Below are 13,846 nucleotides of genomic sequence, written 5' to 3' on the forward strand. Positions count from 1 at the left end.
CCCGGTGACGTCAGTGCATGTGTCTGTACGTGCAAAAGGCATGGCGGGAAATTCAAATAATTTTGTATTGGATTCAATACAAAATACCTGTATTGAAGCCAATACAAAGTAATCCTTATATATTATATATATATATATATATATATTTATTGTACATGCTACTGTACAGTTATATTACATGTTTCCGTATTTTTGTGCACCCTTGTTTTAACAGATTTTGTTTTATTTAAAGTTTAATAAATTTAATAAATATTGGACATATTTCCATGAGGTATGCCTAAGAATTATAGGCCTACAATGTAAAATAAGTTTCCATGCAAAACAATGTACCGCTTTTGGCATAAAAATACGGAGAGAATTAGAACGCCAGGGGGTTACTGGTGGTCATGCTGACTCAATGGCCTCTCTGAGTCACAGAACCCAAAAAAGTAAATTAAAGTTATTCTCTACAGCTAATGAATTAACTTGCTGCATTCTTGTTACCTTGAAAAGCACTAAAGCTATAGAATTAATATGGAAGCCAGATAACATATTTACCCACATATTTCTTCCAATACAAATTTATGGTAGGTGCATAGAAATGTAATAGAATTGCCACCTACTGATGGAAACAAAACCCAAGATCGGTTTGCCTAGATCCCATTCTCAGGTTGGCACATGCACTACATTCTAATGAGATCTACAAGTTCATACTCGAAAAAACAGCACTACAGAAGGCTGTGAGGCAGATTCAGGCACTGGCCATGTGTGCTGACAGCTATCTTGTAAATGTTCATACATTTAAGCAAGATAAAATTAACACCTGTCTGCTCCGGAGGCCATGACATGTCTGGACACAATCCAACTTCTGAATTTTTTATCAGGCCAATCACTATAGATATAGTTTTAGATTTATCTCTAATGACTATGCATATTTTTTTTATTTCCCCTATCACCACTTAGTTTTTATGGCTATCCTAAGCCTGATCTGACAAACATTTATGAAATTCTGTTGCCAACATCAAAAATACTTTTTTTCAGTTTGGGATCAGACAGATTGGTACATTAGTATTCCACTCATTTTCTATGAGAGAATAAAAAAATATTGAGGAACAAAATATACAAGTGTGAAGTGTTTTGAGACCATTCAATCAACAATCCATCAACTAGACTGATTGGGTGAGTGCACAATAACAGCAGATCTGTTTGTGTGTACTTGACCTTGAGGTTAAACAATTGATGAGGGAAACAGTTTTAGAAATGGCATGCTTCTGGGTATAGACTGGTTCTCAAGGTGTGCTTACCAAAATCATTACTGACAGCAATATGCCATCAGAGGACTATCTGGTACTCATTGGCTGCAGCAAACAGTTGCCAAAGGCAATGTAGGGCTTGACTCTGTTGATTTAGCAATCTCAGTTTTCCCTACAACCCACTTTTACCTGCCATGAATAGTAGGAATTATGAACAAAGTTAACCAGTAAGACAGTGAAAACAGCAATATATATGCACAAAAAGCAGTTAGGTCTATAAATATTTGGACAGAGACAACTTTTAAAAATTTGGTTCTTTACATTACCACAATTAATTTTAAATGAAACAACTCAGATGCAGTTTAACTGCAGACTTTCAGCTTTAATTCAGTGGGCTGAACAAAAAGATTGCATAAACATGTGAGGAACCTAAGCTTTCTTTAACACAATCACTTCCTTTCAGGGGCTCAAAAGTATTTGGACAAATTAAAAGGCTAAACAAAAAAAAAATGTTCATTTCTAATACTTGGTTGAAAACCCCTTGCTGGCAATGACAGCCTTTAGTCTTAAACTCATGGACATCACCAGATGCCGGGTTTCCTCCTTTTAATGCTTTGTCAGGCCTTTACTGCAGTGGCTTTCAGTGGCGGTTTGTGGGCCTTTCTGTCTGAAGTTTAGTCTTCAACAAGTGAAATACATGCTTAATTGGGTTCAGATCAGGTGACTGACTTGGCCATTCAAGAATATTCCACTTCTTTGCTTTAATAAACTGCTGGGTTGCTTTGGCTGTATGTTTTGGGCCATTGTCCATCTGTATTATGAAACAGCTCCCAATCAATGTGACTTCATTTAGCTGGATTTGAGCAGACAGTATGTCTCTGAATACCTCAGAATTCTTTTCGGCTGCCTCTGTCCTGTGTAACATCATGGATAACACTAATGTCCCAGTCCCATGGCAGCCATGCACGCCCAAGCCAACACACTGCCTACGCCATGTTTTACAGATGATGTGGTATGCTTTGGATCATGAGCTGTTCTGTTCTTCTGTTTTTGCATCTTAAGGATGGCTTGTTTCACCTGCATGGAGAGCTCCTTTGACCACATGTTGTCAAAATCTTCCACACATCCCCCCCCCCGCCTTGAATCAACTTAAAAAAAAAAAAAGGCTTTAGTTCCTCACATTTTTATGAAATTTTTTGGTTCAACCCACTGAACTAAAGCTGAAAGTCTGCAGTTTCACTACATTCAAGTAGTTTCATTTAAAATTCATAGTGGTAATGTACAGAACCAAAAATAGAAAAAAGTTGCCTGTCCAAATATTTATGGACCTAAATGTAATTTTGAACTGCGTGGTTAATCTAGGTTGGTGTCTTAGTGAGAAATCCTAATGAAGTACACATTGAAGGAAACAAAAATCAGTGATCAACTCCAAATACATAAATGAAGATATCTGCAAAGAATGCTAAAAACTTGAGCATCCCTTATGACAATCTAGCCATGCTGTGGATATTGCATGAAGATGACCATTCTCAAGAATGATGCAAACTTTTTGGTTGTTCACTAGTATAAATTTTTACACTAATTTTTGATCTGAATTTAAAGAATCACAGAAAAACCCCATACCCTGGTATTTGTTTTTAGTTCTTCATGTAACACTTTGCACGGGTCTATGTAAGTTATGTAAATCACACAGACAATAGGATGAGCTTTTTTAACACTTCTTTTTTAGCTCTAAATCATGTTTAAAGATGCAGATTATGAGGTTGTCCTCCTCATTTAAACATTAGCAGCTTAGACTGTAAATGACTTGGTACAAGCATGCCAGAGTGCAGACATTTCTGACTTCACTGCCTCTCTGCTTGCTCTAGCTTACTCAATAGGTAGAAGAGCCAAGATAATGATGACAGCCATGCACCTTCTTGCTGTCCTTTAGGAAAGGACACAAAAGACATGAGTTAGAGCTGAACTCCAAGTAAAAAAAAAATAAAATAAATATATTCTACAATAAGCACAAAGAATATCAATCCACATGCTGTGCACCATAAACCTCCACAAATCCAAATAAAATTAAAAAAAAAAGTAGAAATGACATCACTACAACTCTGTGCAAGGAGCAGATATAGGACCGGCCACCTTGTGCCAGCAGCGAAAGTAGCATAACCTAGGCATTCCTACCCATGGCCAAAGTGCAGAAGTTGTTTAATGGTAGGTTTAAAATAAAAAAAAAAAAGGACACCAGGATTTTTAGCAAGAATGGGCACAGCTTGTGTAGATAATAGTTGTTAAGTCTTCATTTCAAGTTTAAGAAAATACATAATAAAAAACCAAACATTTATTTGTACAAAACTGTGAATTTGACATAAACCAATAACTAAAAGAGTTCAATGTTTGAACAGGAATTTTGAATTCTTGAAGATAAAAGGAAATAAAAGGTTTTAAATAAGTCCAGAAATGGAAAGTTTTCACTTTTTAGCATATGTAATCTTCATAGCATGAGATGGTGTAATCTTGAAACCTTGAAGTGCATCCCGTGCAGATCCTGCCTGGGTCTCATTCTCAAACTCTACAAAGGCAATATCATGTCTTCCGGGAACAAGGCGTACTTCCTTGAAGCCAGGAAATCTACGGGGGAAAAAAAAATAAAAAAAATAAAAGTCCAATACTACACAACTATGCCCACATTGGCTAAATATGATTATTCCAAATAGAACTAATGGGTTTATGTACTACAGTGTGTGAGGAGTGGATGCATCTTTTTTCAGGGTACTTCACTTCCAAGTTAGAAACGCAGGCTTACACTTAAACCATGTGCAAAATCCAAGGTTTACTATGGGTTCTGTTCACAAAACACAACATGTACAAAATGTAGTCAACTGGTAACTATTACAGCACAGTAGGTGTCCCACCAGTGGGTTCTGACTAGGAGCTGCAGAGCTGAAAGTGATTCCAGCCCACAGAACCGGTAAATATGAAGCAGCAGGCCCCAAGTCCCCCACACATTATCTTGCAAAACAGAAATATAACAATCATTGCTGTCCGCCTGCCATCCCAAGTCTCATTTCATTTAAAACTTCAGAACACTAAAGTATTACCCAATGGTGAGATGAAATGGACAATACTCACTGGTTAAATAACATAGACAACATCATCTCATTGGTTTCTTCAGGTAAATTGTTCAAGAACAGGATGTAATTTGGTGGGTTGTCAGGCACCTAATCATTAAAAAACAAAAAAAAAAAACCAAAAAACATTTACAAGTCAAATATATTTACATTTTGCACTGCTTTACAAATGTTGTAGAGCATTTTCTACACATAGAGGTTTACCCAATAGAAATTAAAAGGAGTTCAATGTAGTTCCCCCCACAGCCTATCAAAACAAAGGTTACACTGGGCTGACCACAGCACCCTGACCTCTGATTAGATAGTATGAGATGCTTTACACCATACACTTTTTCAAAATTTTGGGCTGATGTGATTTTAAGCTTATTGGTAAATATGTTTTCTATGCAAACAAACTAAATAAAGGTATCTATTCTTCTGCAGACAGTAAAAATTCTAAATGCACCTGTTAAAGTGGTTGTTTGCTCACCTTTCATGATTTCAGCTGTACAGCCATACTTTACAAACTGAACCCTCTCCTAGGCATTGGAGGGCAACATTGATTGTCTCTTTATCAAAAGTACCCGATTCCTTGCTTCCACAGTTTGAAAACAAGCATGCACATCACAAAAACAGATCTTGTAATCTGAACACTTGTTTCAGGTTTGCCAGTCAAATGGCGGTAAAGCCACTGGTTAAATATGAAAACCAGGAAATGAGTATTTTTAGCATGGGTGGAACTACACTTCCTCAGAACAAGCTAATATCTAAGTAATTTAATAGGATAATAAAGCAAAAACAGAAATGAGCCTTCACAGCTTTTGTTACCTATACTTAGGGGAATAGTACACAATTCTTATTATATATGAACACTCAATAAATAAGTCTGAAGCACAGCATGGTATAGTAGGAATATGGTCAACACAGCATTGGTAGTTAAATTATAATGTTTCTTTTCTCCTAAGAAATGGGAAAACCAACTACTGTTTGGTTCTTATTTTTCAGTAAACGTAAATGTCACTGAACATTGCAGCTGACTGTATTACAAACAGAAACTAATGTCTTCTCTATGCAAAAAATGAGTTCTGAATATTTTATGTTTATGCGTAACACAAACAATGTCGATTTCCCTAGTGCAAGCTATAAAACTACATGCACTTTGTTACCTGTTGGTTTAGTCCTGCTCCTGGAGCTGCATTCTCTGTTTCTTGTCCCGGAACCTAAAAACAGCAAAATTGCATAAATATATGCTTTATTCACAAAGCACCCACATATACTTTAGTACTTTACCAAATTAGTAACTCTGTATTGAATACAATAGATGGGCCGTTATAGGAAACAAACTGATTAACCTTGATAGGCATTTGCCTTTATCAACCTACGCATTTCAAAGGGATACTTTGCTTACATCAAAGAGTAGTCCTCGCATACATTTTTATTATTATTTACAAGGATTCATTACATGATAACAAAATGTCCAATAAAGCATTTAGATTGTGTCCACAGATCTAAAAACTGCAATGGACATCAGCTCACAGATGGGAAGTGAATGACTGGCTGTGCTGACAGCAGATGGGGCAATGTTTTTATCTGCTAGAACCCAGGAGGATGAGCACAGCAATGTAAATGAGGATGTAGATAGCCGAAAACATACAGAGATTCTTATCCCTAGAAACATCATAATTCCCAGGAGCTCGGTAGAAATAAGCACTCTGTGGGTCATTTACAAAATACAAAACACAATATGCACCGATTTATTGGATGCGTTCTCTCACCTGTGTAGGTTTTTTATTTGCAGCATTTGCAGCCAGGTCTTGAGGTTTGTTCTTTTTCTTTTCCTTTTTCTTCTCTTTATCTGCAAATGTTCCACGCATCTTGGATACCAAATCCGAGTCAGACTTTGCATACTGAATTCTCTGCAGGACACAAGATTTCACTTATTAATTAAAAATGTGCCATATCATTAGCTAGACTAGATTATGTTTAAATAAGCAACACATAATTATAGATTCTCCAGTGGCATCAGTCAGAATCCTGCAAGCTTAAACATTGACTGGTTCTGGCTGCAAGGATAATAAATTATGAAAGTTTCCACTAGGTTTATTATAAATATGGGTGAAACTCGTAAATACTGCACATACCTGCAAATATTTTTTATTTTTATACTTACCCATTTATGACCAGAATTGTTTGCATTTTAAATGTCCAGACCATGTTTAGTGCTAATAACTCAAAAATGACAGCTGTGAATTTTTTAATGTGCATTTAAAGGAAACTGTAGTCAAAATTTTCCTATAGATTTGCCACCCTAATATTTAGGTACCTAAAAGGGTTAAACTCATTTACCTTCATAGGCCCTAATCTACTAAAGCTCTCCAAGGCATGAGAGAATACACTTTCTTCAGTGAAGCTGGGTAATCTTAAAAACCTGGAATGGATTTCCTAAAATCATTTGCTTTTGCTAGCAAATGTTTTGAATTCTGGACCAGATCCATTCCAGGTTTGCTGGATCACAGAGCTTCACTGATCAAAGTGTATTCTCCCCAGCCTTGGAGAACTTTAATAAATCAGGGCCATTATCTCAGGGAGGCTGATTCGGCTTCAGGTCTGGTATAGGAGAATCTGGCGTGTTTACAGTGCTCGTTCAATGTCATTCATGGATCTGTCCTGGAGGATCTATGAACGACAAACGATCGTGATACAAGTGAAGGGGGGTGAGCAGCAGGGTGCCGCTCGTTCTCGCTCGCCCAATTCAGCAGAACGGCACTGTATGTACATGTATGTATGTATGTATCATGAAAGATCCTTTCCAACGATAAACAAGCGATGAACATATAGCACTGTTCTGTTCCATGAGGAGAAAGGGGGGGAGGGGGGCAAGAAGCACCTTGCTGTGCTCTCCACCATAGAAGTGAACAGAAGTTGTTCAATAGTCCAGCATGGCACATCTGATGAATAACACGTCAGGGGACTGCTGTACACATTGTCAGATTTTTGCCCGACAAACACAACTGCTCGTCTGCATAATGATTATCTGATGTGTCTACAAAGCTTTAGAGCTCTGGCAGCGAAGGATCACTTTGATGTACAGAGAGTATAAGCTTCTAATTTCATCGACATTTGTTGTGGTGCTCTGTCTTACCATCTACAAGACACTACTACAACACACGGATATAAATGGGCCCTTTAGGCACTTCCACCTACACATGAACTATAGTAAAACTTGGAAATAATTCACAAAAAAGTATGAAATCCAGGACATTACTAAAACAGGTCTAGAGGGAACTGTTGATCTGTACACCGATTAGCTAATAAAGCACATAAGTAATAATGCCAAGCAGAATGTCAATTTCTGTCTGCAGAAATTACAGAAATTACAACTTTTCTATTACTGATTGTGCAGTCTCTATTAAGGGATTACCAGTAACCCTGTGTCATGATAAACCCAGGAGTAATAAATCACAATTAAATGAACATATCCTTGTAATGCTGAAGACGTTTCGCAGCAACTGGTGTGATCAAATGAAACAGTTTGGACAGGCTGCAAAATGTCATCAACATTACAAGAACATGTTCACTTTAAGGCCCCTGGCAGTATTCCTAAGTGTGGCTCGGGGTTAAAAAAAAAACAAAAACAAAAAAAACACAATTAAAAAAACATGGGGGATTTTCCCGGTGACATCGGTGCATGTGTCAAGTTGTGTGCGGGAGGTGCGGCAGGAAATTCAAATAATTTTGTATTGGATTCAATAGAAAATAGCTATTGAATCCAATACAATGTAATCCTTATATATAGTTATTTAATATTACACATGCTACTGTACAGTTATATTACAGTTTTCAGTATTTTTTGCACCCTTGTTTTAACAGATTTTCTTTTTTTAAAATTTAATAAATATTGGACATATTTCGGTGAGTTATGCCAAAGAATTATAGGCCTACGATGTAAAATAAATTTCCATGCAAAACAGTGTAACGCTTTTTGCGTAAAAAAAAAAAAGGCAAAATTAGAACGCCAGGGGGTTTAATGTGACCCAACTACTACTAGATATATAATGACCTGGATAAATGGGAACCTACATAGACATGTTTTTTCATGACTCGCACAAACGTGGTTGGACCATCAAAAATAAGTGATCTGCATTTTTTAGTATTATGTTTATACGTGCAAATCATATTTCATTGGTAAAAATACCTTAGTAATAATAATGAAGTCCTTTTCAAAATAATTTACGTATCTGGGCTTAATTTGGTGTAAATAGCATACAGACTCTATAGTACTGGTTGTCAGGAACCACCCCGTATCTTAAATCCTTACTCCAGGCTGCTTTAAATTGTACCCATGCATTGGGTTACCTGCTGCATTGCATCCAATATTTGCTCACTAGGAGACAAGGGATAACTAAATGACATCGATTATTAAAGTACGTATAATTTAAAAACTGTGGCTGCTGGTTGGGCCAGAAGTGCATGAGTACATTTAAAAGAAGTCTGGGAATGTAATTTTTTTTTTAGCAAAAGGTCAGCATAGGGAGCCTGCATCTGCCTCAGCAAATAGTCCATATTTCCTTATTGTACAAACATATCAAAAAAAAAAACAAAAAAGAAGACTCTCATAGAGGTCTATTGAAACAACTTAAAAGGTAGAAGTAGCACTGAACACGACACGACATACCATTGGTTTATCATAAAATGGAAATCCTTGTAGCTGTCTCAAAGCATTGGTAGCCGAGCTGAGCTCCTTAAATATTACAAAGGCTTGTCCCCTCATCTTTATAGTCTTTAAAGCTACAATATCCATCACATGACCAAACTGGGAGAAAAGTGCATACAGCGATCTCTTCAGTTCTAAAAAGAAGATAAAATTATTACAGCAGATATAAAAAAGAGCAGCAATTTACTTAACAAATTAGGCCTAATGATTATCACACTAAACATTATATATTATACTGTGAATAATATAGTGGGGATAGTATAGTGAACTAGTGGGGATCTGTATTGTGGCCCTACATAAACAAGTGAGATTTACACATGCTAGATTTTTGCCCTCGACAAATGACTGCAATCATCTTAGAAATGCAGATGAAAATCCAGCATGTGTATCCTTACACCAACCCCGCTTGTCCATTTAGGTCCATGATACATATACAATAATCTAGAGCAGTGTTTTCTCCAGAGGTTGCAAGGGGTTCTTTGAGCAATTTAGGTATCTGTAAGGTATCTTAAGCTACGTACACGTCAGATTTTTATCGCCCGATAATCGGCATCGGCCAATTATCGGGCGAAAATCTGCCGTGTGTACAGTCGGTGTCGTCCATCGTCCGGACGACCGACCTGCCGGATCCACGGACGATGGACGACAGCCGATCCTAATGAAAGGGAAGGGGAGAGCGCGCAGCAGGGTGCCGCTCCGTCGCTCTCCCCCTCCCCTCTCCATAGAGCATGAACGGTGCTGTATGTACAGCACCGTTCATGCATCGTGCACTCCCTTGTCGTTGGAAAGGATCGTGAAAGATCCTTTCCAACGACAAAAATTGAAAGTGTGTACGCAGCTTTACTTGCTGGCTAGCATGTAAGAGGCATTCTTCCCACTGACCACATTTCAAGAATTGCCGCATGATACAAAGGTCAAGAAACACTGATATAGTGTGTGTATGAAGCTTTAGCCATTCATCTCTGTAAGCAATAAGCTTTTTGGCAATGCAGATAAGGTTAGGATGGAACATGACCCTAGATTTCACCTGCTGGCTAGAGCAAGGTTAAACTAAAATTTCAAGTAATATTTAATCGTGAACATAAAACTAATTAAACTATACATTTTCTTACCTTCCTTCCTAATTTTATCATTTAGGTTGTTGATATAAACTGTATGATTCGGCCGGATATCCATTTTTTGATATTTTGCCAACCTGGGGACAAGCATATAATGTGATCAGTATAACACATAATGACATATACAGCATACGAGCTGTTCATTTATTCTGCTTCACACAACATTTTCAGAACTCCGGTCCTCATCCACTTCAGCAAACTCATTCCAAAAAAAACAATTAAGTTCAAAGCTTGGATCATTTTATATCCAAACCAATGGAGGTCCTGTTCAGACCTAGAGGTCCACACATACCTGCATCAGTTTTAGTGCCCCGACTCGGTCGGGAATATTGGGCAATGTTTCTTTGTAGTGCAGCATTGTTCCTGACCCATCTTCTACATATTCATATTTATCAGTCATGCAGCCCATCACGGCCAACTCCAACACTTACTGCAGTGACTGATCATGACTACTAATGGACCATATGTGGCGGGCCAGGGATGTTTTCAGTAGCCATCCAGCTGTTTTTGGGTATTTACTGAAAAGTTAGGTCACAATACAGGGGCTGCCACCCACCTACAGCTTCTTCCCACCCAGCTTAAAAAACCTTTCAGGGGAGGACACTGAAAGCAAAGTTGCGAAATAGCCATAAAGTGGGGAAGCAAAGAATACATTTTATTTCCCCCCAACAGCAACACACCTTCACCTTTCCATCATTGCACCTCCATTGTGTTTAGGTGGCAAAAGCCCTGGGTCACTTTAGAGCTTACACGTCTTACACCAGTTAGATTAATATCTATGGAAATTATCTTTCTGGATTGTTTCCAATGACACAAGAACAGAGTGCAGAACACACAGTGGTGCCCAGATCTGGGGGGGAAGGGAGGATGAGGATGTGGCAGCTTTGTGTCCTCTCTACTCAGTTGTTCATGAATAAGGAAACTGCTGTACACGTTGCAGATTTTCACCCACTCACGATTCTTCTTCTGGGGCAACAATAATCTAGTGTATGTAGCTATACGCAGGGTCAAGAAGGGTCTTCCTGTGCCAATCACCAGCGTCCCGTCAGAAAGAGGAATCACATGGATGTTGCAGGTATTTTCCTCCCTCCGGGCAGCCGAATGAAATGATAAAGGTGAAAACAACAATTACCAGTGCTTGACAGACATTTTTTTGAGCCGGGTGGGAAGAAGCTGTAGGCGGGTGGCAGCCCCTGTATTGTTACTTAAAGAAGTGCCCATTACAAAAACAAAAATCCACTTACCTTTAATCCCGCAGCACAGTCGATTAGTCCAGGGGATTCTTCCATCGTGTCCCGCGTTGTCCGAGCATCCGTCTTCAGGCCGGTGCCCCAGGTGACGGAATCTCCTCCTCTTCTTCTGCATTCTTTTTCGTACGTCATTCAACACAGGCGCAAAATCGGAAGTGACAAAGTTTGGGAAAAAACTTGACGATCTCACTGCACATGCGGCTTTTTTTTCCCCCTTTTGATGAAAGGGCTAATTCTGCTCAGGCATGAGTTTAAGTATGCTTTAACTATTTAGTAATAACCCAAAAATAGCTGGGTGGTTAGCTAAAGGTGTCGGGTAGTGCACCTGGATAAAAGGGGCTTGGGAGAACACTGAATTACATGTTGCTGGGAAAAGGGGGACATTAAAGCGGAAGTAAACCCAAAACAATAAAATCACACTTACCCAATACCACAGATTAGTCTATCCAATGGGAGGTTTCTTCCATCACATCCCAGTATCAGACATCGTCCCGGTACAGAGGGATTTTCTTCCTCGTTTCTTCTTCCTACGTTACCCGATCTCACACTGCGCATGCATGAAATCGGCAATGTTTTTTGTGCCTATTGATGAAAGGTATGCACAGAAGGAGCAGCCAGAGCCTCTGAGAAATATGCTCTGTGCTCTCATTCATTTTTGATTGCCTAGGTGATCAAGAATTCAGGGGTGTTGCACTAACAAACAATTTTTTTTACTTTAAACAAAAGGGTTCTCTACTCTTTTATGCAAGTGAAAATTCTGAGTTTAGGAAGAAGCTGTAAGCGGGTGGCAGCCCCTGTATTATGACCAAGCTTCTCAGTAATCACCCAAAAACAGCCGGGTGGTTACTGAAACGTGCCGGGTGGTGCACCCAGCTCAAAGTATCTAGGGAGAACACTGCTGCAGTACAGTTTTCTGTATGTAAAGATATTCTGCTTCACCTGAAATTTATGATCTAACGTCCTGCACATGATCACACACGTCACAATACAATAATGATTTCTGTAACATGAGAGGCTACATAGAAAGGTAAATTCGGTTAAGCGAATTGATTTTGCTACAACTAATGCAGTCCACACAATATGCAATCTGATTGTACAATCTAGTGCAGCTAAATCAAAACTCATTTAAACAATCTGTATTCAGCTGGCAGGCCCTAGACCTGAATATTTAGATATGTCTGAAGATTGTACAATCATATTGCATGATAATCCTATAGGATATTGTACAGAGTGCATAGTGTATGGTCACCTCCAGGAAGATTGTGCAATGGCCTGTATATTGTGTCATGTGCCCAGAAATCAATGTAGCTGCACACAGCCCTCACACAGGGGCTCTGGGGGTACCAAACACAACACCTGCCACACTGTGATAATCATTACAAATCATGTCCGGGATGCCAGGGCTCCTCAGACTACACCGGACATTCAAACATACCCCGAATGAGGGATTGTTTACTTCCTGTATGAGGAGCAAACCTAATATTGAGTTATACTCAGTGGAGATAGGTTCCCTTTATCCTCACATACAGGGCTTCCCTTTCCCGGTATCGCCGGTACCGTCCTGCTTGTTGCAATGAATGAAAAAGGCGCCCAAAACACAGAGAACGTAAAACTCCCTCTACTCACCGTGCACACACGCTGTCCGGCGCTTTACGGCAACGAGCTGACGTCACTACGTCACTTTTCCCCAGTAGTCGCTGTAGCTACAAATTACGGCAGGAGACGTGACGTGGACATAGGTGACGCCTTCATAGGTGAAGCTGCGGCGGCCATATTTGATTTTGGCAAGGGAGTTTTTTCTTTTTTTTTTATTGGCCTGGGATTCAAGAGGTTTATGTGATATAAAATCCTCTAATATTCTAGGATTACTGCAAAGCTAATTAACTCTCTAGACAACACCTATTTAATGTGTGTAAAGAATCCAAGTCATGTTTTTCCTTCTCGTCCCTGACACCAGGGGTGTACTGGGACAGGGCACACTGTGCCCTCACTTTTTTCGGGAATGGGGACGCGTACCCCTTTATAGGCTCTGCCTGCACACTCGCCATGAACAGCCTTTACTATTACCGTGCCCCATCTTCTTTTTTTTACAACTACACCCCTGAGGCACAACAGGTAGTAGAAGGAAATCACATTGTTGTGCATTGATCCTGACTGTCCCTGATTTAACCTCCTGGGCGTTACACTGATGTCTAGATTTCTGTACCAAAAGCAGTACACTGTTTTTCATGAAATTTTTTTTTACATTGTAGACCTGTAACCTATAGAAATATGCACGAACAAGGGTCTAGTAGATATATGAATATAAACAAAAAGTTTAAAACACACAATCGTAAAAAAAAAAAAAAATACTTTTAATAAAATTAAATAAAAAAACACAAAAATCAGCTTAAAAAAGAATACATAAATAAATCAAAAATACTGAAAATGC

At 38.8% G+C, this 13,846-nt stretch overlaps 1 protein-coding gene across 2 annotated transcripts; it reads right to left on the reverse strand.

Moving 5' to 3' along the window:
* Window positions 1-3,546: 3,546 nt before the first annotated feature.
* Window positions 3,547-13,116, reverse strand: SNRPB2 (small nuclear ribonucleoprotein polypeptide B2). 2 transcript variants are annotated; one of them, XM_072409593.1, is made up of 7 exons: window positions 13,042-13,116; window positions 10,160-10,242; window positions 9,009-9,181; window positions 6,109-6,249; window positions 5,500-5,553; window positions 4,356-4,444; window positions 3,547-3,854 (listed from the first exon to the last, which is right to left on the reverse strand). In XM_072409593.1, exons 2-7 carry the CDS (start codon window positions 10,221-10,223, stop codon window positions 3,695-3,697), a joined length of 681 nt encoding a protein of 226 aa, XP_072265694.1. In that variant the 5' UTR covers window positions 10,224-10,242; window positions 13,042-13,116; the 3' UTR covers window positions 3,547-3,694. The 2 variants fall into 2 exon arrangements, with proteins under 2 accessions (XP_072265694.1, XP_072265696.1); XM_072409595.1 differs by lacking the exon at window positions 13,042-13,116 and adding an exon at window positions 12,851-12,891.
* Between the last annotated feature and the right edge of the window lie 730 nt (window positions 13,117-13,846).

The sequence above is a fragment of the Pyxicephalus adspersus genome, chromosome 4 (assembly GCF_032062135.1).
Source record: "Pyxicephalus adspersus chromosome 4, UCB_Pads_2.0, whole genome shotgun sequence".
Classification (NCBI taxonomy): Eukaryota; Metazoa; Chordata; class Amphibia; order Anura; family Pyxicephalidae; genus Pyxicephalus; species Pyxicephalus adspersus.